At 33.1% G+C, this 26,890-nt stretch overlaps 1 protein-coding gene across 1 annotated transcript in view; it reads left to right on the top strand.

Annotated features, from left to right (window-relative positions):
* Nucleotides 1–24,044, top strand: part of LOC149414643 (uncharacterized) — a 220,273-nt gene extending 196,229 nt beyond the window's left edge. Inside the window, exons 9-12 of the mRNA XM_089643555.1 lie at nt 1,970–2,890; nt 11,758–11,896; nt 12,893–13,004; nt 15,033–24,044. Of these exons, the coding sequence (XP_089499681.1) occupies nt 1,970–2,890; nt 11,758–11,896; nt 12,893–13,004; nt 15,033–15,163 (1,303 nt within the window). The 3' untranslated portion in view covers nt 15,164–24,044. The remainder of the gene's footprint in view (nt 1–1,969; nt 2,891–11,757; nt 11,897–12,892; nt 13,005–15,032) is intronic.
* The last annotated feature ends 2,846 nt before the right edge of the window (nt 24,045–26,890 follow it).

The following is a 26,890-nucleotide window of genomic DNA, read 5'->3' as shown; positions in this document are numbered from 1 at the left end:
ACCCTTCATTTAACCCGGTGTAATCATAAAATATTTCTGCTCTGCAGGGTTAAAACATCTGTTATTCAACCCTAAACACCAGAAAAAACTTTAACCCTAAAATAGCCGAAAAATATTTTTTTTTGGTTTTTTTTTTTTTTTGAAAATGCTCAAATCAAAAAACTTTATGTTTTTTTGGGTTCCCCATGTGGTGTAGATTCTCCTGTTTCCCGCTTGTACTACGAGTTTCCGGACACCGTGTATATAGTTGGAACCTTTACAAGGAGATTGGTATACAATATTCATATAAAATTGGAAAGCAATGCCTTTAACATAATTTAAGTAGGACCGGCGTAAAATGTAGAACTACCCTTAAGTGTGTCAAACATAGTCTTTTTATTTTAAGGTTTCATCTTTTTATGTTTGTAAAATGACCATACCTGTTATCATTACGTTACGAAATCATATTATCAATTTTAAGAGGTTTTCGTAAATTAATAGACAATGGATTAGCTTGGAATATTTACAATAGACGTTAGGTGGCACTGTTTGCATATTGATCAACGACATTTAAGGGTTGATATATTGACTAGATTCAAGCTAAACTGGTATATTGATCATGCGCCCGTAATGCGATCCAAATACCGGTTTTTTCACAGAATTTAAACAATTCATCAAATTTACAACTTAAATAGGACTTTCACAGAAGTTGAATATTCATTTTTAAATTTGATAAATTGTTCAAATTCTGTGAAACAATTTAACTTTTGAGCTAAGCTGATGAATTGATCATTGGCTTTTCAGCTAAGTTGATAAATTAATCATAGACTAAAGCTAGGTTAAGACTTAAGATTGCTTGATATGTTGACCACAGACTTTTAAGGTATGCTGGTATACTGACCGTACACTTTGTTCATATATAAGGTGCACGATTTTAAGCTGGGTTAGTGTAGCAGAGTGGAAGATACTTTCAGTATCGCCCTGGTGAAAGACCACCATTCAGAATTGAAATATCGTTTGAAATGGCTTTAGCCGTGTTTAGTAATCAGATCTGAATTACCAGTTACTTCTGAACTTTCCTCTTGCCCATCTCCTTCACTTCTCCACTACCTTCAGCCTCACAACATACCCCAATTGGGGAAGCCATAACTAATGGCTCCAGATGGTTGGGACTACCTTATTGCCTTAAGAAAAAGGAATTGCTGTGAATAAAACAAAGAATAAGGTCATCAAATCACACTGAACAATGAGACTCGTTAAATAAATAATTTATCCAGTAACTGACCTCCACCAATATTTCTCCAGTCAACTGACCTCCACCAATATTTCTCCAGTCAACTGACCTCCACCGATATTTCTCCAGTCAACTGACCTCCACCAATATTTCTCCAGTCAACTGACCTCCACCAATATTTCTCCAGTCAACTGACCTCCACCGATATTTCTCCAGTCAACTGACCTCCACCAATATTTCTCCAGTCAACTGACCTCCACCAATATTTCTCCAGTCAACTGACCTCTACCAATATTTCATTCCCAATCAACTTTCATCAGCACTTCTTTCGTCTCATTAACAACCTCTCATGGCACCTTCATTTATACAAAGGGATTGGTGTTTTGGGTAGTTTGTGGTTATATACTGTTAAAAATGGTAAATTAGTGTCATATATTATACTATTTGGTCTGAACTTAGTATAGGTGTATTATATTTTAACATGTTTCTCAGTAATAAAGTGTTTTTAATCGGGGACTTTTGGAGTCGTAAATCCTAACAAAAGGAAACTTTCTCAAAAATGTCTGAAATCACATTTTATTTTGACACATTATCGCCTCTTTTCACAAATTCATCAATCAAAATGAAACCACGATCGATTCAATTCTATTTATTGTCATCCATTTTTTTCTATACACACTATCTCATTCCTTTTGCATGAAGCGAGCAATTTTTTTTTACCTCACAATAGAATATTTTGTATTGTTATTTTAACAGAAGACTCGGTCCAAAGTTGTTCATCGACCGCAACAGAACGGTGGCCCAAAACAACCTGTCGTCTCCGAAGGACCTCACGTCGGGAGATTTGTCGTCGTCGGAGCTATATCACACCCCAAACAACACCATTAACAGATCTGTTCAGCCCGACCTGATTCCCAGAGGAATGAAGACACCATTATCGCCGATGAGTGACGATTCTGAGTTCTTGACGCCGAATGCGTCAAACATGTCGCCCATATCGCCGGTCTATTCGAAGAAAGATCACAGTTTTGCCGTACCGTCTTACTTCGACAGGAAGAAGCAGGATGTCATGTCACTCGCACGGTCGGCTGTCAATGTGCTTCCGCTCTCTAACTTTCAAATCTTCAAACAGAAGTCTTTGAATACGATCCCAGATTTCATGGAAAAAGAAATGGCTAAAGAACAATTGAAGGAAGACGAGAGTGGCTTATTTCACAACTTTCCGTTCTTAACTCCGTTGGCGAACAGAAAAAATTCGTTATACGAGAAACATAGACTGTCCAGCTGCAACGAAGACGATTTCTACGTTTCTCCCGATCCGGACGTGGAGTTTAGACATACCATCAGAAGCGCTCCTGCGTTGGAAGAAAAGCACAGCAAAAACCCATTGCGGCATACTTATCATCTATCGGAGGTTGTTCTCGGAAAGCTCGGGCACAATTTCGGCCATTCCACGCCGAAAGCCAGCGTGAAAGAGCATCGGATTTCGGACAACGGCGAAGTCTTCTTGAATAATGCTGATAAGTTGAATCGGTTTGCTAAGACTCAGAAGTTGCGACCGTCTAAATCGGGCATCGCCATTTCTGTGAAGGAGACAGTTATGGTAGGGAATCCATTGAGACACAGTCACACAGTTGGGATCGTGCCCGATAAGATGACCGCATCGACGCTGCAGAGGTACGTGTGAAGGATTGGGTTGTTTTCTATTCTCGGTGACGGTTTGGTTTAACTAACAATAACGTGTCCAGATCTCACGGCTAATCCGCTTGGTGCATATTGCTTGGCGTTGTTTCATCTTGTTAGAGAAGACAAATGTGGAAGACATACTTCTATTCTATACTTTTTTTATGTCGACGTCCGGTTTTACACTTTTCTCTTGGTTGTGCAATTAAAATAATTTCTTATCTATAATTTATCTTACAATTTAATTTAATTTACGAATCAACTTGTTTTTTTTTGTTTCTTAATTTCTTATTATATAAAGGTTTTACCATTTGGGTGCTTTGTAATATAATTACGCATGGGTTTTTTTTTAATAATGCTTGGTGATGGATTCAGTTTTGCTAACTAACAAAAGCATGTTTTAAAGAAATCATGAAAAATTTTCATGTAAACTAATAATTTTTATTCCGATTTATTGGAATTTACTATTTTATTTATTTATTAATTTTCGGGAAATCGACAGTTTACATTTAATCAGTTTTTTACATAAGTATTATAAAGCCAAAATAAAACCAATTATGGATTTCCTCCTTGTGACTTTACCTCTACTGAGACAGCATAATATGGAATAGGTAAATTAAATTTGTAAGAAAGGAATATGAAATTTGTACAAAACGAAAGATTATATAAAATGAAAAATTTACATAACAATACATTTATAGCCATGGAAAGAGGTTGTAGATATAAATCAAATCATAATAGAGATATAAACAATAGAGACATAAACATTTTTCACAAACCATCAGAGAAATATTCTTTTATGGACCTCTTACAAGTTCTCTTTTAAGTTCGCAACTGAAAATATCAACCTTGGATAATACACTATTGTAATTATTGCGTAGTCTGTTCAGGCAAGAATTCTGCTTAGAGTTCGTTTTGCATTGATCAACCCTGAACAGGACACAAGAGCGTTTTAATTTTATTTCTTAATAATTATAAAGTTCATAATAGGGTACGAATAATATTCACTTAAACGGGTTAATTTCTTATGTTGTGTTTTTTTTATTTGTCAACATAACTGCACTGATGAGCAGTAAAAATTTTGATTTTAATAATAATTTGTAAGAAAATTATTTGATTAAAAAATGTCGGTAAAAAGTTTTTGTTTTTATAATTTTTTCTGAAAGGTGTCGATTTATTTTGGAGAGAAAGTTCTGGGAATAAAAAGGGTATGAGGGGTGGTTAGGAATCTAGGATCAGTGTCCAGGAGTTACCAGTTGGAGAGGTCAAAGGGTCTCCCCAAACTAGCCTCTTCCGATCTGGCACGTCACGCAGCTGGAGGGCAGGTATATTCTGAACACACCGATGAACCCGGGCACCCCTACTAAATCACCAAACGTAGCGAACCACTTGTGGTAACCTATGGCAGAGGTGGTGGTTATCCAATAAATGCTTCCCGGGGCGCCACTGTTGTAATATGTTGTGTTTGCTGTGCCATTATTATTATAATGTTCTGGATTATTCATTTAGTGATATTCCAAGTTTGATTACTTAGTTCATTGCTAACCAAGTACAGAGATTATGGATGTGTGTTTACTAGTTGCGAGCTGGGATGTGAGAGAGAGAGAGAGAGAGAGAGAGAGAGAGGAGAGAGAGAGAGAGAAGAAACTAAAAAAGGGCTTTTATACTACTATAATATATCTGTCTCACTCTTCACTGACAGAGTCAAACACCTTACTTTATTGTCCTTCATACTTCATGATAAATTTATCCATTGGCCATTAGCAAAGCACCAATTTAAATCAGTATTCAAAGCCAAAAATATTCCATACATTTATGTTCATACTCAGTGGATTACAGATGCTAGTTTTCTCTTAGCTCTTCAGTGTATAAAATCTTTGAATTTTGCACATCTTCACAAAGCATCAGCTAAACTAGAATGAGGATGAATCAGTTCTGGCCGTGGGATGCAACTTCACTTTGTGACACCATTACCGAATCAGAACCGATCATTGAAAACAGAGTAGATCACATAGTTACATACTTAGTTATTCCGTTACATACATAGTTACTCCGTTACTTACATAATATACATTGTTACTCCGTTACATACATACTTACTCTGTTACATATATAGTTAATCTGTTACATACATAGTTACACCGTTACATACATAGTTAATCCATTACATACCTAATCATTCCGTTACATACTTAGTTATTCAGTTACATATATACATAGTTACTCTGTTACTTACATAGTTACACTGTTACATATATAGTTGCTCAATTGCGTACGTAATTATTCTGTTACATGCATAGCTACTTCATAACATACATAGTTATTCCGTTTCATACAAAGTTACTCCGTCACATAGATAGTTACTCCGTTTCTTACATAGTTACTTTGTTACATTCATAGTTACTCCATTACATATATAGTCACTCCATTACATACATAGTTACTCCGTAACATGCATAGTTACTCCGTTACATACATAGTTACTCCGTTACATACATAGTCACTCCGTTGCATGTATAGTTTTCTGTTATATATATAGTTGTTCCGTTGCGTACATAGTAACTCCGTTACATTTATAGTCAATCCGTTACATATAAATTTATCCCGTAACATATATAGTTTTTCCGTTACATACAAAGTTACTGCGTTATATACATAGTCACTCCCTTGCATATAAAGTTGCTCCATTACGTATATAGTTACTCTGTTACATACAAGGTTACTCCGTTTCTTACATAGTTACTCCGCTTCTTACATAGTTACTCCATTACATACATAGTTACTCCGTTACATACATAGTCACTCCGTTACATACATAGTTACTACGTTACATACATGTGTTGCTCCATTACGAATATAGTTACTCCGTTACATACATGTGTTGCTCCATTACGAATATAGTTACTCCGTTACAAAAATATTTAGGTATTAGGTACACTTTCAACTCATACAACACATAAATAGAGAATCTGGTAATATGAACATCTAGTTTCGTGAACATTTAGTTACATCTGTCCATCAAGTAATCATTTTATTCCCTTTCGATACACTTGGTGTCTTTTTAATAGTAACATCTAAATAAGCCCAACACGTTTGTATAATTCTGACAATAAGCTATAATATAATATAATAGAAATATGTAAATCCCTGTATTGTATTATTAAAAAAATCTGAAAATCATCAACAATCAATTTGCTAATTTCATCACATTGACTCAGAAATTATATTTTATTCTTGTTTTAACTGGACCAGTTGGCAATTCATCTGTATGTTATTTGTTACCAGAGATGTGCAAAATGGGTACCCAAAACCATTTGAAATGGGTCAGAACTTTTCCATTTGAAAATGCAAAATGGTTTTTAGAAAAGCATTTCAAATGCAAAATGCAAAATACCTATTTTTAAAATGCATTGAAAATGCAAAATGGTTTATCAGGTCAAACAATTAAAATAATTATAGAATTTTTAAACAATGTTGTCATTTAATAATGGACATCAATGTAGAACAAACATATTACATGATGGTAAATCCTTAAACACCACGACTACAGATTATGAAAACCACAAAAAATTTGCGCAGGACTAATGTTGCCAACGTAAAAACATAGAAACTAACATTTAATATTACAGCGTCATGGCCGGGGCCCCATGTTCAGTATTTTTTATAATGGTATCACTGAATTGCAAGGGCTCCGACCAGGGAGCAACTTGACAAATGTAAATTATCTCTCATAGCGAGGTTGAGGACCGACTGATATTTGGGGCTTATGAAAAAAAGATGAGTGGAGATAGTAGGAAGAATGTTGCAACAAAGCATTTAAAATGGAAAATGCATTGAAAAAAGCATTTAAAATGCAAAATGGAAAATACCCATTTAAAATGCAAAAATGGAAAATACCCATTTTGCATTTCCATTTGAAATGGATTTATTTGAAATAAAGCACATCTCTGTTTGTTACGTTCCAGTTCAAGATGAAGGTCGTTTTAATGGTTCAGTTAAGATTATTTCTTCAAATGTGAAATCTTCGTATTTATTAATTATGTTGATAGGTATTTAAGTACCCACTTACAAATCTTATGATTTTAGAGGAAACATAGGTTTTGATTTTAAATTATGAACACACTTTTGGATGTGAGGTCTGCTGTTCACAGAACTACTAGTTTAAAAATATGTTTTGTGAGTAATAATCTCGTTTTGTTTTAAGACATTACATATTACTGTACTAACTGTACTAATATCTTACACTGAGTGTCTCATATGCAGTGAGTACAAAATATATCAAATTTCCAATGTCTGTGTAAAACAACTATATTTAACAAGAAACCAAATTTCAATGTAATAATGAAAATATAAAAGCTTTTTTTAAAACCACTGCAAGAACATAAAACAAATTTTCATTTATTACGGTTTTGCAGTCAGTGTTCAATCTCCTTTTAGCCAGAATCTTATGTGTATGTAGATACGGGATAGTTTTACAGTCAGTGTTCAATCTCTTTTTAGCCTGAACCTTATGTACATATAGATACTGGATAGTTTTACAGTCAGTGTTCAATCTCTTTTTAGCCAGAATCTTATGTATATATAGATATGACATAGTTTTACAGTCAGTGTTCAATCTCTTTTTAGCCAGAACCTTATGTACATATAGATACTAGATAGTTTTACAGTCAGTGTTCAATCTCTTTTTAGCCAGAATCTTATGTATATATAGATATGACATAGTTTTACAGTCAGTGTTCAATCTCTTTTTAGCCAGAACCTTATGTACATATAGATACTGGATAGTTTTACAGTCATTGTTCAATTTCTTTTTAGCCAGAATCTCATGTATATATAGATACTGGATAGTTTTACAGTAAGTGTTCAATCTCCTTTTAGCCTTAATGTATATATATAAATACGGAGTATTTTAAAAACTAATTTATTTTCGTTTTGATAAAAAATTACCTGTTTGAAATATTTTTCTGAATCATACACAATACGTTTGCAACACATTATTTGAAAAGATACTTATTCCCATAGAAAAACGACTTAAAATACGAATGTTTTCTTTCAAAGCCCATCTTTCTCCATCCAATGTTACTATCAAAACTGACTTATTTCATATCAGCTAATAGAAATAGAGCTTGGTCATGTGACAAAATGGTCGCGTGGTTGATTTGTATGGACATTTATCTATATTACATTGCAAAACAGACTTATTCCAAAATTGTTTTGCAAAGCAGACTTATTCCAAACAATAATATCTTTTTAGTTTTAATATTTATTTATATTTTAAAGATTTTCGTTTGTGTCATTGTAATCTATAACTTAAAAAGCACAGATAAAAAAACCTCATTTTAGACACCTCTTGTTAGTTTTTGCCATATACCAACAAAACGTTCAGATGGAATAAGTCAGTTTTGAAAAAAATACGAAAATAATATAATATCATGCTGCGATTTTGTAACTAGACGTTCTTTTGTTATGCGAAATGGACGCCGTGCAGGGAGGCGTGGTGTCGCCAGTGCGGCGCAGGGGTGGCGCAGCAGGACAGCGACAGCTTGCCGCCGACGCTCAAGCACAGGAGGCCCAGTGCCACGGCGCTGTCAGTTTGATAGTCTTGGCTCAGCCCTGGTTCATGACAACTAGTAGAACTTGGAATAACAAATATTTTAGTATCGTAGCAATTTTGTTCTTCTGGTTTCTAGATTGTGTTTATGCACATTTTGTTATCAATGAAATCAAGTCAACATGCTATGTGTGGCTGTCACATTAATGATCTCAGATTAGACCATAATATGTGACATATTAAGTTTCATAAAATCACATACATTGTGCCAAAGCGTGCTGCGTGATGGATAAATCGCATTGATAAAGCCAGCGTTTTAAAACTAGAAAATACAAGTTGGTTCAGAGCTCTCGTAAAGGACATTGGGGATTTTTTCAGAAAGGTAGATACTCCAAGATCTCTCAGATGAGAGACCACCATTAAGAAGAATGGAAACATTGCTTGAAATGGCTTTGACTGTGTTAAGGAACCAGATCTGATTAGCCAGTACCTACTTCTGAATCTTCTGCCTTATCAACGATATCTATCGCACCACGTGGCACATTTTGACACAATTTATGTGTTTTAGTAGAACTTCATGTATCATATATGCTACATGGATAGCCACCGATGGATCTTACATGTGACAGCCGCCTAGCTACGGTTAAAACAAATTGTGTTTACAACAATTTACTAGAGTATTATTGTGTCCTAAAATAAAAACATTCCAAGTTATAGATGTATCATAACCAGGTTAATTTGTTGTTGTCGTCTATTTCTGTGTTCCTTAGTCCGCTTTTTAGTGTCTGCGTTCAGTTGCTGTTGCCATATTATCCCGCCATTACAAAGTACCTGGTGGATGAAATGAAATACAATATATAATTATATATTGTTATAATATACTATTATTGATTTTTTATATACATATCTACATACAAACATAGTTTAGGAAAAGCAATTATCCCAGATTGTCCAAAATCATTATAAATATGAAACCTTGCCAGAAGTGCAAAAAAGTGCCAACATCGTTAACCCATACCACTGCAAATTGCATAACTCCGTTGCATAGCCGCTTTGATAGTCTATGCAGCTTGGTTGTAGATCGGTGACAGTCATTTCTCCCTTTGTTTCTATTATCTATGACTAATACAAAGTTCAATGCTAAGCTACCATTTTCTAAGATAACTAACTTTTTGTACATAGTGATTTTGGACAAACCGTATGAGTGTTGTATCCTTGTGTTTTATCTCGTAGTTGAATGTTATTATGTTCGTTGATATAAAATATATAGATTGGCTTTCACTGCAATGAGACAAATAAGATGCTTTGTTTATTCCATTCTCTCCCTCCTTAATACATTCACCTTCTATTCACGTCTATTGATGTCGTTTTAGAGATTTCATGTGACGTATGATGTCATTTTAGAGGAAATGTTTTATGACACAACATCTATCGAGGTAATTTTAGAGGACACTAGGTGACGTGTACCCGGTATTGCTCAACTTTTCTCTACTTTCTATAAATATAATATGCATGTATTATATAAATAAATCTTCCGGAAGAGAAGATTTATGATTTATTTATTCAAGATCCGTTGCGTAGTTTAGAGGAACTAAACGCACAAACAGACGGACGCCGATAGTGACTTTATTTTAGTATAATAGAGAAGAGATTTGATATGACACAACTTCTATTGACATCATTTTAGAGGAGATTTGATATGACACAACGTCTATTGACATCATTTTAGAGAAGATTTGATGTGACACATCGTCTATTGACGTCATTTCAGCGAATATATTATGATATGACACTACATCTATTGACGTCATTTTAGAGAAGATGTCTTATGATACAATGTCTATTCACATTGTTTTGTAGGAGATGTGATATGACACAATGTACATTATATGCCTCGAAGTCAGGAACGCGATACGACACAACGGACAAGGAAGTTTTGTCATGTGTCGTATCATAAACCTCTATTTTACGGCAAGTGTCCGTCAATGTGTTAAACCTATATTTCAGGCACTCTGTCCCATTCAAAATGTTGTTGTTGAAATAGCCAATCTGTAGATTTCTTATGATTCCCTATGTAATTTGTTTCTCTTCAAAATTGTCTTTCTGTGATAAAAAGCTGTGTGAATGTTTATTTTTATAACAATCTCTTCTTTCCACTCATATACTATACATATTTAATATAATATTTTTACAGTAGAATCTTGAACAACATTCAGAATTGATTGCAGGAGAACCTAAATATATAAAAAAAAAATTTTCATACATTTTTAATGATAATCGAAATTCTACTATGTATTATACGCTTTCTTATTTAGTATGTAATTTTTTGTTTTAAAGAGCTTTAAAATCTCCAAGAGGTGAGAAGAAATGATTTACTTTCGGTCACGCAATCCAGATATAAAACATTTGCTTCAACCTAATCTCATCTTCTGTTTACTTCTGAATTTTTAATTTTAGGAATCATTTTTCATATCACATTTAAATTAAATTTTTAATAAATGAATTCCCGAAACCCTTACATTTTCCTGAAAATCTTCCCTGCTTCTGTGACACATCAGTGTCAGAATCAAGATTCTATCATGTACCTTCAACGAACAATGTCTTGATTGAACATAAATATTTTTAATTTGTAGACCGAATTTTATATCATAATGCTTTGTGTATGAATATGTATTTTTAGGTATGTAATATGTATATGCTGTACATAGCTTTATGTTTGATTTTATTTACATAACTAATAAATATGAATGTATTATTCTTTTTCATAAAATAAAATATTACAAGGATGGTACCTACATACTAATGTAATCACAAACATTCTCTTTTGCAATTTAATTGGTTTATAATTAAAACTGGAACAAATAATATACATAGTATTGTAGAGTCAAAATTCATCACTGCTTGAGTCAAATTGGCCACTTTGCAGAAAGAACAAAAAACCGCTTTAATGCACCAATGTTTTGCCAATATTTTTTGATTTGCTTTTTTAATCACTCATACTTAATAATTTCTGTTTTTATAATAAGTGATGCTGCGATTTGAAAGAATCTATAATCATTTTAACACTTCTCGTGCATTGAAAATATCTTTGTATTAATTTGAAACGTTTATGCCGGACTTGCTGCTGAAATCCCATTTAATTACAAGCTACGTGTTAATGTGACATAAACGGTGATGCGTTCGTAGCTATGTTATGTTAAAGCCAATGCCTAAATGGTAGATTTCATGAAATACCATCACTTGTACTTGAAACTTGTAATGTAATCGTCATTTTAATAAGTATTTATTCTTTATTCATTTATTATTGCAGAAATCCATCAGGTGGGTGTCTCGTGATGACTGAAACTGGTTCGCTGGACCGAGCGAAAGCCGCCCTGGAGAGAAGAAAACAGAAGAACAGTGTCGGGGCGTTAGGAAATAATATGGTCATGTCTTCAGAGGACCCACAGGTAAATAGTTATATTATTCACACAGTCTGTTCACCAGCAGTCATAGGTATAATCTTTTATCAGAACATAGCTAACATTCGAAAAAATTCCCCAATTCCTCGTATATGTGCACAATATAATACAAAATTTTACAGCATTGACATTTTTGGTAATAACCTAAAGAAATATCGATATGAAGTAATGCGTATGATCGATTATTAATATGAGAGTATGGAATGTATCGGCAGCATCTCCTATCCTCTTCCTATTTTCCTCTTCCTCTCCCCTTCCTTTAACACCAAATTAATTTTAAGATACTAAAACTTCATTTCTAATGCACTTTAACATAAGAAACTTCTGTGGCTTGACTTCAGTAAACTTGTATATTTATCTCGTATATTATATAAAAGCTGTTTGTTTCTTACAAAATAAATAAATAACTGATAAACCTTAATAGACAGTGTATTGTAAGAAGCTATTTGCCCATTCATAAACGGTCCCAACTTCTCACACCACGGATCGAAACTCACTGAGCTAGGGGACACCCCCATCTCAGAAGACACACGCAGCTGTTTTATTATAGGGGAACAGAATGTCCAGGAGTGACAGACATACAAATCTATCTCTCCTACTGCAGTGTAAGGCGATGGGTTGAGAGGCCAAAGGGTCTCCCGCAACTTGCCTCTCACAATCTGGTTTGCAACGCAGTTGGTGAGTAGACGCATCCGCAATGGAGACCTTGGACAAACTTTACCCCATGAATGTCTCCAAATGTGGCGAACCATTTGGGGTGACCTATGATAGAAGTGTTGGTTATCCAATTAATGGTTCAAATTACCTTGTTGTTAGATGGCGACAGTACCTAGAATCGATGTTTAACAGGGACTTTTCAAATGTTGAAAAAAAAAATTTGTGTTGATTGACCATTTAATGACAATGTTACCTTTGAATTTCTGTGAAACACCTCGACCTTAGTCTGTCTAGAAGGCTTGTACTGATTGATCTGTTGGTTTTCAGGGTGGACACACTGTGTCTGGGAGAGTAGAGAACACTAGAGTAAATCCTGACTCGCTGATAGATGAACTTCTTAAGGCCACTAATCTGGACCAAGTTGAGGACAGTGCAGAAAGTAAGTTCATTATTATTCAAGTTTTTATCATTTTCATGCATTCTTTTTATGTTACTTTTATGTTTTACAAATGCCAGATTACTAGAAGTCGAGTTGTTTTTTTCTACAGATATTCTGGGAATAACTACCATATATGTACTCATCATTGCCCATAATACTTACGATCATCTTCATTTTATCACTTCATAAATGCATTAAAAAAATGAAACTGTTCAGTAGTAATATAATCTTAATATATAAAAAGTCAGCCTGCGTATGTTTGTGCTTGCAAAACTCGTTCAAAGTTTTCAACCGAAGTTTTGTTCTTATTAGTGCCAGGAGCGTTTAGAGAGTGATATGGTAGAAGAAATAACTCAACGCAATATCCCCACAATGAAGTTTTTTTAACAGTAACATTGTGGTATACATGATAATAATAACGAAGCATTGTGGGGTCCACTAGTTGTATATAATTTTATATACTATTCTTATGTAAAAGTCGCTAAAAAGGGCGTAAATAAATAAATACAGTCACGGAATGGAAGTAACGGTTGTAAGTATAACTATGTATAAGTGTTATTTTGTTTTCAATTCTCTTTCATTCTATATCTGGGGGGAGGATGTTGTGAAATTTTGTCGCAAAATATATGTAGTTTCTTTGTCCGATTGTGGTTTTTTAGCTTAGAATGTTTTTTTTTTCATTTCGATCTAGTGTGATGGATATGCTGTCTAGTAGAAGATTCCTTATTTTTTAATAGTTTCAATAGTATATTTTTGGCATATTCAGGGTGTCCAGGCTAAAGTGCACAAACTTCGGGAGGTAATTCTACATATTGATAGTAAAAAAGATAAATAACGTTTTTTCTTCGAAATTTCATCGTTTGTGTGGAGAAAATAATATTCTTGTATGAAAAAAAAACAACAGAATTTCAAAAAAAGTTATTTATCTTTTTTACTTCTATTATCATGTAGAATCACCTCTCAAAGTTGATTAAATAAATACTATTAAATGATACTTTAAATATGGACTTTATGATTCCTTTTTGAATTGTATTCGGATTATGTATATATTTTATTTTATTTGTGTACAAAAAATTTTACAACATTATAGATATTTTATGTAACTAATTGTAAAAGTACCATTTTCACAGTGAGAATGTAGCTCCAAAAACCTTACAAACTCATTGAATTTTCCGAAGAATATGTTGAAATTTTTATCTAATATATTTAAATAGCGTATCGCTCTTCCCACGGGCGAATTCGGGTACAGATTTGTACGACTCAATCGGCAATATAATATGTTATTGTGGTGTGCCCGAGAGTGAGACTCTGGGACAAATAAATTGATTTGTGCCAGAGTCTCACCGTTAGAGACGAGGCCATTGATTAATTGAAAGAAATATTTTAGCAACGCAAAACATCTACGAGTTTCTAGAGAATGGTAGTTAGTCATACCTAGAATAAATCTCGATGGATATAAATATGGATATGTTCCATAGAGGCGTAAAAATAAAAGACGTAGGAATTTTTTATGAACTCTTTCAATTTTTAAAATATAGGATGCTTCAAATGGGGCCCAGATAAAACAATTCGACTCCAGTGCACTTGGCACCAGTGAGTTGTAAAGTAGCCTAATTGTTAATGGGTTTTGAAATGAGCGTGAATTGCGAATGACAAAGCCCAGCAGTTTATATGCTCTGTTGCATAAGTCATTTTTTATGTGCTGGTGGAATGTCATTTTGCTGTCAAAAGTAACCCCTAGATCTTTTATTTGACTAAAGCAATGAAAAATGTTATTGTTAATTGAATATTCAAATATGATCGTCTGTTTTGCCCTTGTGAAAGAGACTACATTGCATTTAGGTGCACTGAAGCTTAAGCAGTTAATTTTTGCCCAGTTTGCGACAGAGTTCACATCGATTTGTAGGAGGACACAGTCAGCGAGATTTTTATATATGTACTTAGATGTAGCCTGATCTACTTTCATCCTTTCTCTGCCAGTTCCAAGCCATATCTCCCTTTGTGATAACGTTGTTTGTTGTGTTTCAGCATCAGGACTTCAGCTTTACATAGCCAAAGACGGTACGGCAGCCCTCGGCAGCCGGCAGATCAAGTCACAGATGTCCCAAGGCGTGCGCGCCTTCAAGCAGGTGGTCATGGAGGCCGTGGACGACAGGTAGCCAGCCGTCTGGCCACGCTTAGTCTGTCTATATTGCAATTGCCCGTGGAACCAACGGGAATTCAACAAAGACTTTATTAGTTTTTTTAAATGGTTCTCAGTAAGCACGAACATACCGATAAAAGTGCACAGTATTATTTTTCCTTACATCCGCTGAATTCGATCAATCGTATTACATATACACGGTGTCCGAAAACTTGTGTTAAAAATGTAGATTTCTCTTTTTTTTTTTCGACAAAAAGTTATACCGCATAATCGACACTAAATGTGGTATAGATTCGCCAGTTTCTCACTTTTATCGTGAGTTTCCGGATACTGTGTATAGATTATAACCATTTAAAATAACTTATATTGTCTCAAATGGATTCCTCCATCGTATGTAGCACATAGGACTGTTTTATTTATAATATTTAAGCGTTGAGAATAGAATGAACGTTGTTGATTTGTATGTACTTTAAGTCAGTCAGCCCATGTCATATGTGTATGTCATTTTGTAATCCATTATTAGAGGAAAAAAAAAACATTATTGATGCAAAACAATATTAGAACTTCGACCATTTAACATATATTATTATACCAACTCAAGTAAGCCTAAAAAGAATTGTGTTTTTGATAGTAAATATAAACAATATACATGTTGTTTGGAAAATACTGGCGCAAGCGGGAAACTGGTGAATCTACATTAAATAGAGAACAACAAGAAAATACTTTTTTTGGTTAATAACTAATGGAGCCGGGTTTACTCTTCGACGTATTTTAAAAGACAGTAAACAGCTAACAGTAACCTTTGAATTTGACCACAAAAAATTTCAACTTTGAAGAAATTCGAATTACTTGAAAAAAAAGCTCAAAACAAAATTATTCATACCACAAATCGATTTCAAATGTGATGTAGATTTGCCAGTTTCCCACTTGCACCACGACCAGTGGCGGCTAGTGACTTTTGGGTCATCACCGTTTATAAAATAATACAATTTTTAGAAGCTTAGTTTTTGAAACAATCTATTTCATTATTCTTGAGAACGAACATTAAATAGCTCCATAGCTCTTCGTGGAAATTATAATGCAAGCTAAAAGTAAGTTGTTATGTCAACCTCGAAAAGTGCAAGTTTCGTGGCGCCAGAGCTCTCACCATTTGAAAGTTTTTGCAGCTTCAATACACAGATTTTCTATACAAATTTTGTATTATTGCCATTGTGAACCAAAAATCTATTATTGACAGTTGAATGCAGCCAAAAATAATACAGAAAACAACAATTTATTGTATCTGTCCGAAATGTTATTTTTGTACACATTTTGTGTTTGTTTAAAAAACTGTAAATTTACTTTGAAATAATTCTGCAGCTATATTCTGAAATCACATCTTAAAGCGGCCGCCACACTACTCGCTTCGACGCTTCGACGAAGTCCTCGACGAAGTTAGCCGAAGTTCGAAGTGCGTGCCCACACACTCGTGCAACTTCGCGAGTAACTCAGTCCAACCAGTCAGTGATTGGTTTATTTATGCCGTGACGCTTCGAGTCCTTTGACTCGGGCGCATTTACCGACAACAATCGGAAGTCGGGCGAAGCGAAGCGAAGTTGCCCGAAGCGAAGTGAAGTTCGTGCCCACACTATCGTATTCGGTCAACTTCGGTCAACTTCGCGAGTAGTGTAGCTGGGCTATAAAGCTTTTAAGAAACACTTCATCTTGCCTTAATTCTTTATGCGAGATGGTCCTGTACAACTGTTGTGACGTCCGTGTACGGGGCGTGTTCACTCGCAACCAACTGCTGTGACGTCTGCCTACAACGAGTTTAAAGAGTAGATCACTCCTTTAACATTTGGAAACCCTCCATGCAGCATCCTGAATCAATTTACTTAACACATTGTAGTCGGGCGCTTCAAACAATAGACTCTAGCCTATAGCGGGTGTTTTTTGCGATTAGCGCATAAATATATCGCTTTCCTCAAATTGACACAATTTCTAAACCAAATAATATTTTCAATTGAAATTTTCAAAGAAATCATATATGACATTTGATCATCAAAAATAAATTATAATTGCTTTGATTACATCATAATTTCACCACATTTCAAAGCTGAATATAAAAACCTGATATTAATTCAGTAAATAGCATTCAATATTCAATATTTGAAAATTCCAAGTAAAAGATAACATGTTTATTCATATCATATAGTTATATAATAAATAATAATATATATTTGCCATGTCCGCAATTTTACAATCGCTAGATGTGTGAAATCTGATCGCGTAAATTGAACAGTGTCGCCTAAGGTCGAAGGCGCACACTCAATAACTCATATGTTTAATTGCTTCTTGTCAAAAAAGAGTCTTTTGTGGTTGTCTCGCCTAATTGAAGAGCCCATTCCACTTATGAATCATAGTATTTCACGCTGATAACAAACTCGTATAGTGCCGTTTCCCGCCAAAAACCGACAGTCGACAAAAACGGCATTTGCATAAGGCCGTGTCCCGACGACAATGTGTTAATAATTGACAATTCAACTTTAATTTTTGATTTCAGAATATGTAGAAGTTTTGAATTCCACATTAAAAACGGCCAATAAGTTACAATGTTTTACCCTTTTTGGCATCTTGAAGTTGAAATTTCCCTTTTTATGTAAAGATTTGGAATCACTTTTGAGTGATCCTTATAATTTAGAAAAAAACAATTGTTTGATCGTGTTGGAGTGTTGTATATTTTGTAAATTTTTGATTAGCATAAATGAAGTATATATTTCTACGAAATTTTTTTATGCAGTTGCAAATTTTTAAGCCTTTTTGTAATAATTTGCAATATTTTGGTTAAATCCCTGTGAAATAAGAAACCTTCCATTGTTATTTACACTCAAACATCAATGCTATGTTCTAAATCAGAACCTTATGCCCGATCGAATGTAGTTTGTCACACAATTCGACGTGTTGTGGTTCTCGGAAACCATAGCGGAACCGTGCGGATCGAATATTATAAAAACAGATATACAAATATAATAAAAACAGATTTGTTATAACAAGTCATTTCAAGTCAAGTCATTTCCTATTTTGATAAGCGTCACTTTTTTAAATGATAATTTTTTAAGTGTTTCTTTTTAACCCATTCCGTCCGAGCGACGACAATTTATCGAGCAATGTTAAGAGAAAAAAAAAACCAGAAATTCATGGAACTCTCATAAATTACATTTGATAATTTCTAAATAACATCAATAAATTCAGGATAAGTTTGCACAAAAATTAATTCAGTTGTTCACTCAAAATAACTTACGAAGGAATGGGTTAAAGGTAACAGGTATAACTTACGCCAATTAATATAACTGAAAATGATTTTCATTAAAAAATTATCATTATTATCTTCCAGAAATAATGTTTTAAAAATCACGTTATTCGACAGATTTGGCGCAAAAACCACAAACAAAGTTTTTTTTTAAACTTTAATTGTAATTAGTATAAATATAAAAAAAATGCTAAAATATATCTTTTGAATGTGCTGTCGTATTTTTTCAAAAGGTTTACAAAACCGGTGAAATCCCTCCCAGGTACCTGATGTAACATTAATTTGAGGTTGTCTCCTATTTTATTTTATTTTATTTTTTTCATAATAATGTATTATATTTAAAGACCAACCCCTCAGGCCTCTGGCATATTTGACAAAAATGAAAGTATCCCAAAATTAAAAACTGTTTTTGAAAGCTTGAAAATTTTATTATTATAAATAAAAATATAATTTTTTAAATATTTATATTTTGAATGCAAATATAATATAAAAATGGCTCACCTACTTTTTTCTTCTGAACACTGAACTAAAATTACCGATAACGAAAAAAAAAACAACACATTTTATTACACAAATAAATAAAATAAACATTATTGTCACCTTACTTACTGTTGTTTCATTCAAAATAATTATTGAAAAATACAGCTTATACATAATTATATACTTTAATTCTTCTGTTTTTAATTTCTAAATTTGAATGTAAATTAGACAATTTCTATTTGTAAATTGACTCTATGGCTGTTTATTTGCAAAACCGAAAATTTGCCGTCGGGGTTAGTAACTACAGTAAAATTACTTTTTCCATATTAAATGAACATTGTTAAAATGTATACAATTGTGTCTCATAGCGACACATGCAGTGTATTTAATAGTGTACAATTAATTTATCAGAATGGCTGTGCTAAGGTACTGCACCTTAAGGCGATGCACTAAGTCGTGTAATATTTTTAATTGAGCCACTATCAATAACAACCCTTACGTAGATGGCAATAAGGTTTAAATTCCCGCTTAACACCATCCGACTGTTTTGATTTATGCAAGAAAAAAACATGGCCAAAAAGTGCCTTTTATTTTATTTTGTGGATGTTCAAGCATAAATATTTAATTATTTTTCGATCATTTTATAAATAACTTAATTTGCCACATTATACAATGAAATCATAACCGAAAATGGGTTTGTAAGTAGGAGATTTTGAACTTTAAAGCAGTTTTCATAGGCCTTATACATTATTTATTTCTGGGCTTATAAAAAGACTTATATAAAAAATACTCGATTATTTCAAAGGCCAAGATGTATTCTACTCGCAGTATTTAATTAGAGCATCTGAAACATTTCTAGGTGACCAAATTTTCAAACCAAAAACACATGATTTTGCATTAGTAGTATGGCATCGACTTAATGCCACACGTTTTTTCGGCCGGCCGCAAACGTCAACATTTTGATAGCGTATATGTTCGGTATTATTCGGTAATTTCCAAAAATTCGAAAAGTTCTGTTCTCCGCATGGTCTAATTAATGTGATACATTTGTAAATAACTTGAAATTTTCTTGAGAGAAGAAAAGGAGACAACCTCGTTACTCGTTACGTACATAGTATTAATTCAGGTATAAAATACTATTTCTCCAATATTTATGTACGAAATGCAGTCAATCTTTTCCCAGTAAAATATTGTTTATTCTTCCATTTTCAAATCTTGATTTCTTAGGACGGGTTGTTTCGGAGAATCGGAACAATTCATCAAATTTCAACGTTCATTTTCCAGTTCCACGAAAGATTTTTTCAAGTTCTGTTTTTATTTCAGTTCTGTCTAGCCAATAACCTATAATGATATATTAACAGAACTTGCATAGGACTTTCACAGACCCCGGAAATGAACGTTGAAATTTGATAAATTGTTCAAATTCTCCGAAACAACCCGTCCTTAGTAATCATTCTTCGAAGTTATAGCCTCGTGGACATCTAGCACGGTCGATCGATAAAACCTTAAATCAATACGATATTGACGAATTCCATCATCTATGGTCAGTTAGCGATATTTGCGAGCATGTTCAACTTATGATTCCGATAGCCGCAGATTTTAGCGCAGCCTTCAACTATCAATACACACAAATTTTTTAATAATGTCGTTCGTTATGCAAAATAACTTGGTTGTTAATGGAGGCGAATTAACGAAGCATAGACTTAATTAATTCATCTAAGACGCGATCAATTGATTCCCTTCCAGCTTGGAGAAATGAAAGTTGTTCAAATATCATTAGGAATGTTAATCCACAGACTGATGCGCCAGTGTTGCTGTCGTAAAAAGAATTCTTATATATTTTGTGTATAATAACGGTTTGGCTATCGACAGCGCAACCATGCTCGAGATATCAATATAAAATTGTCAGAAGTCAAGCCTATCGATTTGACCATGCTAGACCCCCAGATAGTAAAAATGTATATAGCAAACATGCTGTTACACACTAATATTGTTAGATGGAGGTTACTGACATCACGTATGATAATGCATCAACGTGAATTGACTGAAAACCTAAAGATTTTTTTAAAAGTATTGGAAGTTTTTTTTTTTTTTTTTGCATATATGCAGATATTTTGTAATATGTAATGTATGTATTTTTTTTCAATGCTGAGTATTTTGTGATGAGTATTTGGACCTTGGGCTTCTAGGTCCTCACCAAAACAGTATAATATTATTCTGTGACTCTAATTATTATGTAAAGTGTACTTTAAGATTTATGTTTATAATGAAACTTATCAAACATATTGCTGTTATATTAATTAATAAGTAGTTTGTTTGGCAGCCCTGAGAATGAACACATTTATATCCTAAGGTATATTTCAACTGTCCCAAATTTATGTGGATATTCAATTAACAAATATTTTATTATGTGCCTCTTAAAACTACAGCTTTGCATTATTTTTCAACATTTAAATTCAAGCATTTGTCACAACTTTTCACCAATTTTTAAATTCCTTCGGCATAGAACTTGGTCACCTGGAAATGTAGCCAATCTGTCATAGCATTTCGAAGATCTTCATTGTCATCCAGGATGACTATATAAGTACGTTGCGTCATATCACATCTCCTCTAAGGGTGCGTATAAACTGGACAAAATTTCCAAAGGCCGAGTCATGATTTACTGGAAAGGAATGTTGCTTCATTCCTTTACCATAATTAGGCAGCGGAAAATTTGTCCACTTTATATGCAGCATAATACGACATCCATAGTGAGTCCGTTAACGTGTTAAATATGTACATGCAAGAATTTTCACTTAACAATTTGCTATCATAATTTTATCAATTGACACAGTGCTAAATAAATTTTATAAAAATTTCATCATTGAAATTTTTTAAATCGACATTTTGTTAATTGAATATCCTTAATATTAATTGTTGTTTTGAAGTTTGACTCAACATTCTTTAATTCATTTATTTTTATTATATTTAACGTTAGCCTTTTCAACGCAATCTATCCCATTACTCGGTGCGTTTTGGAAAAACTTATATATCCTAAAATATGTGACATCCACGTATGGGGATGGCCGCTGTTGGATCATATGTGAGACAGTCTTATGCATAAGATTAAAATACTTTGTTTAGTTATAACATAATGATAATATGTATATTCACAAAGAAAACATCCTAAACAATTTAATTTTGCTGTGTTGCGTTTTCTCTTCATACTAGATCACAAATCAACCAACATTTACAGAGAAAATCTTAACCTTTTCTATCAATTTGTTAAACTTATCTTCGCGGCTGTCGTATATGTGATCCGTCGGCGAATATTCCTATCTGCGTATTATTAATATTACTATTTAATTAGCATACAGCGTTCTGCTGATTTCAAAATAAGCTTAGCAGTTCATAATTGAGTTGTTTAAAATTTTAAAATAAGTTTGTCCTTTCTTCTCTCAAGATAAAAATTTAATGTTACTTTAAATAGGTTTATATTAGTAGAAGGGTGACATGTTGTGGAAGTTTGTTCCATGCATCCACTACTCTATTTGCAAGGAAGCTTTTCCTAGGATTGGATGTAAAAGATGTTTTATTAATTTTTCTTGAGGGTCCACGGAGATTAATATTTTTGTTGGTGGTGAAGATTTCTTGGATGCCAGGGCAACTATAGTCTCAATCTAGTGACTCCTTTCTTTTAAGGTTGGTAATCTTAGTTCCTCAAGTCTATCTTTATTGCCGTTCTATCAGATCTCTTGGTATTATTGTAAATCGTCTGTACTCTCTCTATTAGATCTGTATCCACTGGACTTCATATTTGGAAAGCACATTCCAGGACAGGTCGCACATGTGTTTTGCATATTTTTAACAACATGTTCGGTGTTAGGTCAAGGAAGACTTTCCTGATTATATATGCCTCCGTGGTCAAGGGGTAAGGCTCTCGATTAACAAGCTAGAGGTCGCCGGTTCAAATCTTGGAGTGAGCAAATAAATTTTATTTGATTAAATTATGGTATAACAAATTACTTATTTAAAATAATATTAGTGGAAGATACTCTCAGTATCGCCCTCGTGTAAGACCAACATTCAGAATTGAAATGTTGCTTTAAATGGCTTTGGCCGTGTTTGGTGACCAGATCTGAATAGCTAGATACTTCCCCACTTTCCTCTTTCTCATCTCCTTCCCCTCTCCACTACCTTCAGCCTCACTACATACCTCAATTGGAAATGCCATAGTCTCACTGGCTTCAGTCGAAATGTGCTGGATGATGTGATGGATTTCAATCATTGAAATGGTTAATCAATAACGAAAGAATGGATGAAATATATTGAACTTAGGTTCATTCTCAGTGTTGCCACAAAGGTAATAATAATATTATGATTATTTATTATAAAGAGACAATAAACACTCTACGGAAGCTTGCATCGTAATGCATAGATTGTTTACTTTGAGTATCGTAGGAAATATTTTTACCCTTTATTGTCATTTGTAAGGTTATAAAAGTCAATTTAAAATCTACAGCTACAACAATATTAATTTGTATATGGCAAAACAAAATGATGGTGCATAGAAAATAGTGATTATTTCCTGTAATAAGTAACGGCACACCTTGAATATCTAGCATTTTTAGTGGAAAAAACTTTTTTTTACGAAGAAATACATTTTTTTTGTATCGAAAAGCATTATTATTCCATACCAAAAGTTGTAATATGAACTTGTCTATTTTCTGAGATGATCCTACAACTATTCTTCTGTTTTTCATCTTTAATTTCCTAATGATAATTCTAATTAAAATATAAGCAGCTATTTGCAACAATATTATATGCACTTACATACATAAATATATGAATTGATACTATATTGATATATAATAAAACTTACTTTTGTCTTTTGACGTATTCAATTATTATTTTTCCATTTCTTGCCTACGCAATTCAGAAGTTGTATGTTTTCCCGCTATTCACCTTTAAACTCCTTATCGCTGGTTAGTTAGCATCGATCAATAGTTAACAGTGACTTGTATAGCCTTACAAAGTTCATTAGGTTTCACAATATAAGAACGTTTGACAAGATATATTTTTGAATATGTAATTGGATAAGCAAAGATTGAGATCTACTGTTTGAGATTTTGTATATGGATTATGTACATTTTTCTGTAGTAATAAATTTACTTTAAAATAAATTATATTGTGTTTTATTTTGCATTCAAAATTTGAACAATTCTTCAAAGTCAAAGTTAATTTTCAAGTTCTGTGAAAGTTCTTTTCAGGTTCTGTTATTATTTCAGTTCTCTCCAGTAACTTGCCTATAATGAAATAATATCAGAACTTAAATAGGACTTTTACGGAACCCGAAAATGAATGTTGAAATTTAATAATTTGTTCAAATTCTATTCTATTCTTATTCATTTTTATTCTTCTTATGCATAGTATCGATAAAAAAAAATAAATAGGACATTTACCAAAATTGATAAAGACCGCGCGCAACATTGTTGACTGAGCGCAGCGAAGTCCTGTTTTAATTCAACCATTTGGTATTTCATCTGTTTGTTTGTTTGTAAAGTTACGTTTCAAAATGGTGGCCGTGTTGGATACTACCTTTTTATTCCACCAGAGTTCACTTGATTTTGGTTCCTACTACGAGCTGTCAAATCGGAATAATTAATATTATGGTACCTACTGGCTTGAAGAATGTTTGAAAAAAGAATTTTCATTAATTTCTTTTAACAAATTGTATAACTGCTTATTTGGAAGAAAAAAATTCTTTTTTTAAACTTTCTTCAGGCCGGTAGGTACCATAATATTAATTATTATGGTACCTACCGGCCTGAAATAAGTTTAAAAAAAGAATTTTCATTAATTTCTTTTAACAAATTGTATAATTCCTTATTTGGAAGAAAAAAATGTTACATAAAATATTTATGGTTTATAATTAAGTAGGTAGGTATTTATGTACATTCCTACTTACAAATCTTATGATTTCAGAGGAAATTTTGGTTCTGATTTATGAAATAAAAGAAAATTAGAAAAACTTTTTTGGACGCTGTTCACGGAACGACTAGTTTACCACAAACTATTGAAAAATCGCAGCTAAGCACAGCGGCGCCCCGCCTTTGCATAACATTCATTGGCTCGGCGACACTTGGTATGCGTACATGCTATTTCTCCATTTGTTTCTTACCGTGTTGTAACTTATTGAGTTGTGGAAGAGTTTGATACATTTTGATAGGCAAGGTTAAGTCCCTTGGCTTCAATAAATGTATTAGTTTGAAGGTAATAAGAATCTTTGAACAATAATAACCTTGCGTGCTTTCCCACGTGCATACTAATGTTGCTAACACATTGTGAATTAGTGCTGTAATGTGACAATAGCGATGCTTATGAATTATTCATAAGGTCGGGTGGCAATCGTAATATTGTATTGTTCTATATCCGGGTATTAAGGTCACCATTTGCATCCAAATTGGTTTATTTCCACAGTGAACTGGTCCACCTAAATTTGGAACCATTTGTTTATTTTACAAATCCAAATTGATGACTTCATTATTTAGTGATAAACTATTCTCGGTTCAACATTGGAATGACCTGTTGACGCGCCTTTCCCGCACGGCTACTAGGATGCACGTTAACATATTAAACTAAATAAATAATTTTATTTGTCTACCGACAAACAAAAAATGGTAACAATTTGTATATACATATATTTAATTGTGAGTCAACCCCATTCTTTTAAAAAACAAATTACGAAATGGATCCTTACACACGGAATACATTACAACTACAATACCCATTCATTTTACACTCTATCAATTTAATCACCTTTCAGACAAAACATAATATATCCTTATTCCGTAACTTAGCGGTATAGTATGTACATAATTAATTAGTGTGATCTATTTACTAACAATTTCTCAAATTTTTCATCTTCTTATAATTCTCTAACTTCTCCATCCTCTTCTTGCAACCACACACTACACACTTGCCTACACACTTTATAATTCGCTTTCAGAAATGTACAAACCCATTGAGAAAAATAAAGAAAACTCACAATGATGGTTTAAAGAAATATTTTTTAAATATTTTTAAAAATGAAAATCAGTAAATCCATATTTGTATATCTTTGATTGTTCCTTTATTTGTTTACTCTTTTTTTTTCCTACTTAACCAGTCCTTTAACAATTATTATGCAGTGTTGTATTTTTGATACGTTGATGCCAATGTAAAATTGTATGTACTGACTTCTGTACGAATTCTTCTTTTGTATTATTTTCCGACTAATGTATTATAATTTCCTCCAGTCCTAAAATGAGAAACTCATCGGGATTGCCCTAGTAAGAAATAAAATAGTAAAAAAAGAAAACCCAAACTAGCTATAAATCTTTTTTCTTTTTTATATTACAGTAATGTATAGATTCTATGTCCGCAAACTGTAAAATTCACCCGCCTTAACGCAGGTTCATCCCTAGCATGGAGGGTGAAATGTCACAAAAACCACATGTACTCTCTAAATCATGTATCAATAAAATAAAATATATTTTATGTTTATCAAATCGGCTAAGGAATTAATTTGAAATATGGCAAGGAATCATTGTTATTGCGCATTAAGGTTTGTGCACCATCTATAAAAATAAATAAAATGAGAATAACATTGATGAATGAATAAATAAAATTAGAATAACATTGATGAATAAATAAATAAAATGAGAATAACAATAAAATAACATTCAGAAATTTCACACATATAGTACCTACATCAGGGGTTCCCAACCCCGTGCCCGCGGGCGCCATGGTCCCCGCGAAACGTGTGCCCGCCACTATTCGACAGTGAAATAATTTTTTCATAAACATTAATTAAAAATGTGAATTATTTTTATTTATTTTTGAGTTTTAATTTTTTTGAGTGCCTAGGTTATTAAATACGTTTGTATGATTGCAATATTATATGTATGAGTGGTTCCTTTGATTACAGTACCTGTCGCAACCTATCTAGCGGCG

This window comes from Hesperophylax consimilis, chromosome 19 (genome assembly GCF_061612785.1).
Source record: "Hesperophylax consimilis isolate HC1 chromosome 19, BYU_Hcon_1.0, whole genome shotgun sequence".
NCBI lineage: Eukaryota > Metazoa > Arthropoda > Insecta > Trichoptera > Limnephilidae > Hesperophylax > Hesperophylax consimilis.
This window is presented reverse-complemented; position numbering and strand designations above follow the sequence as displayed.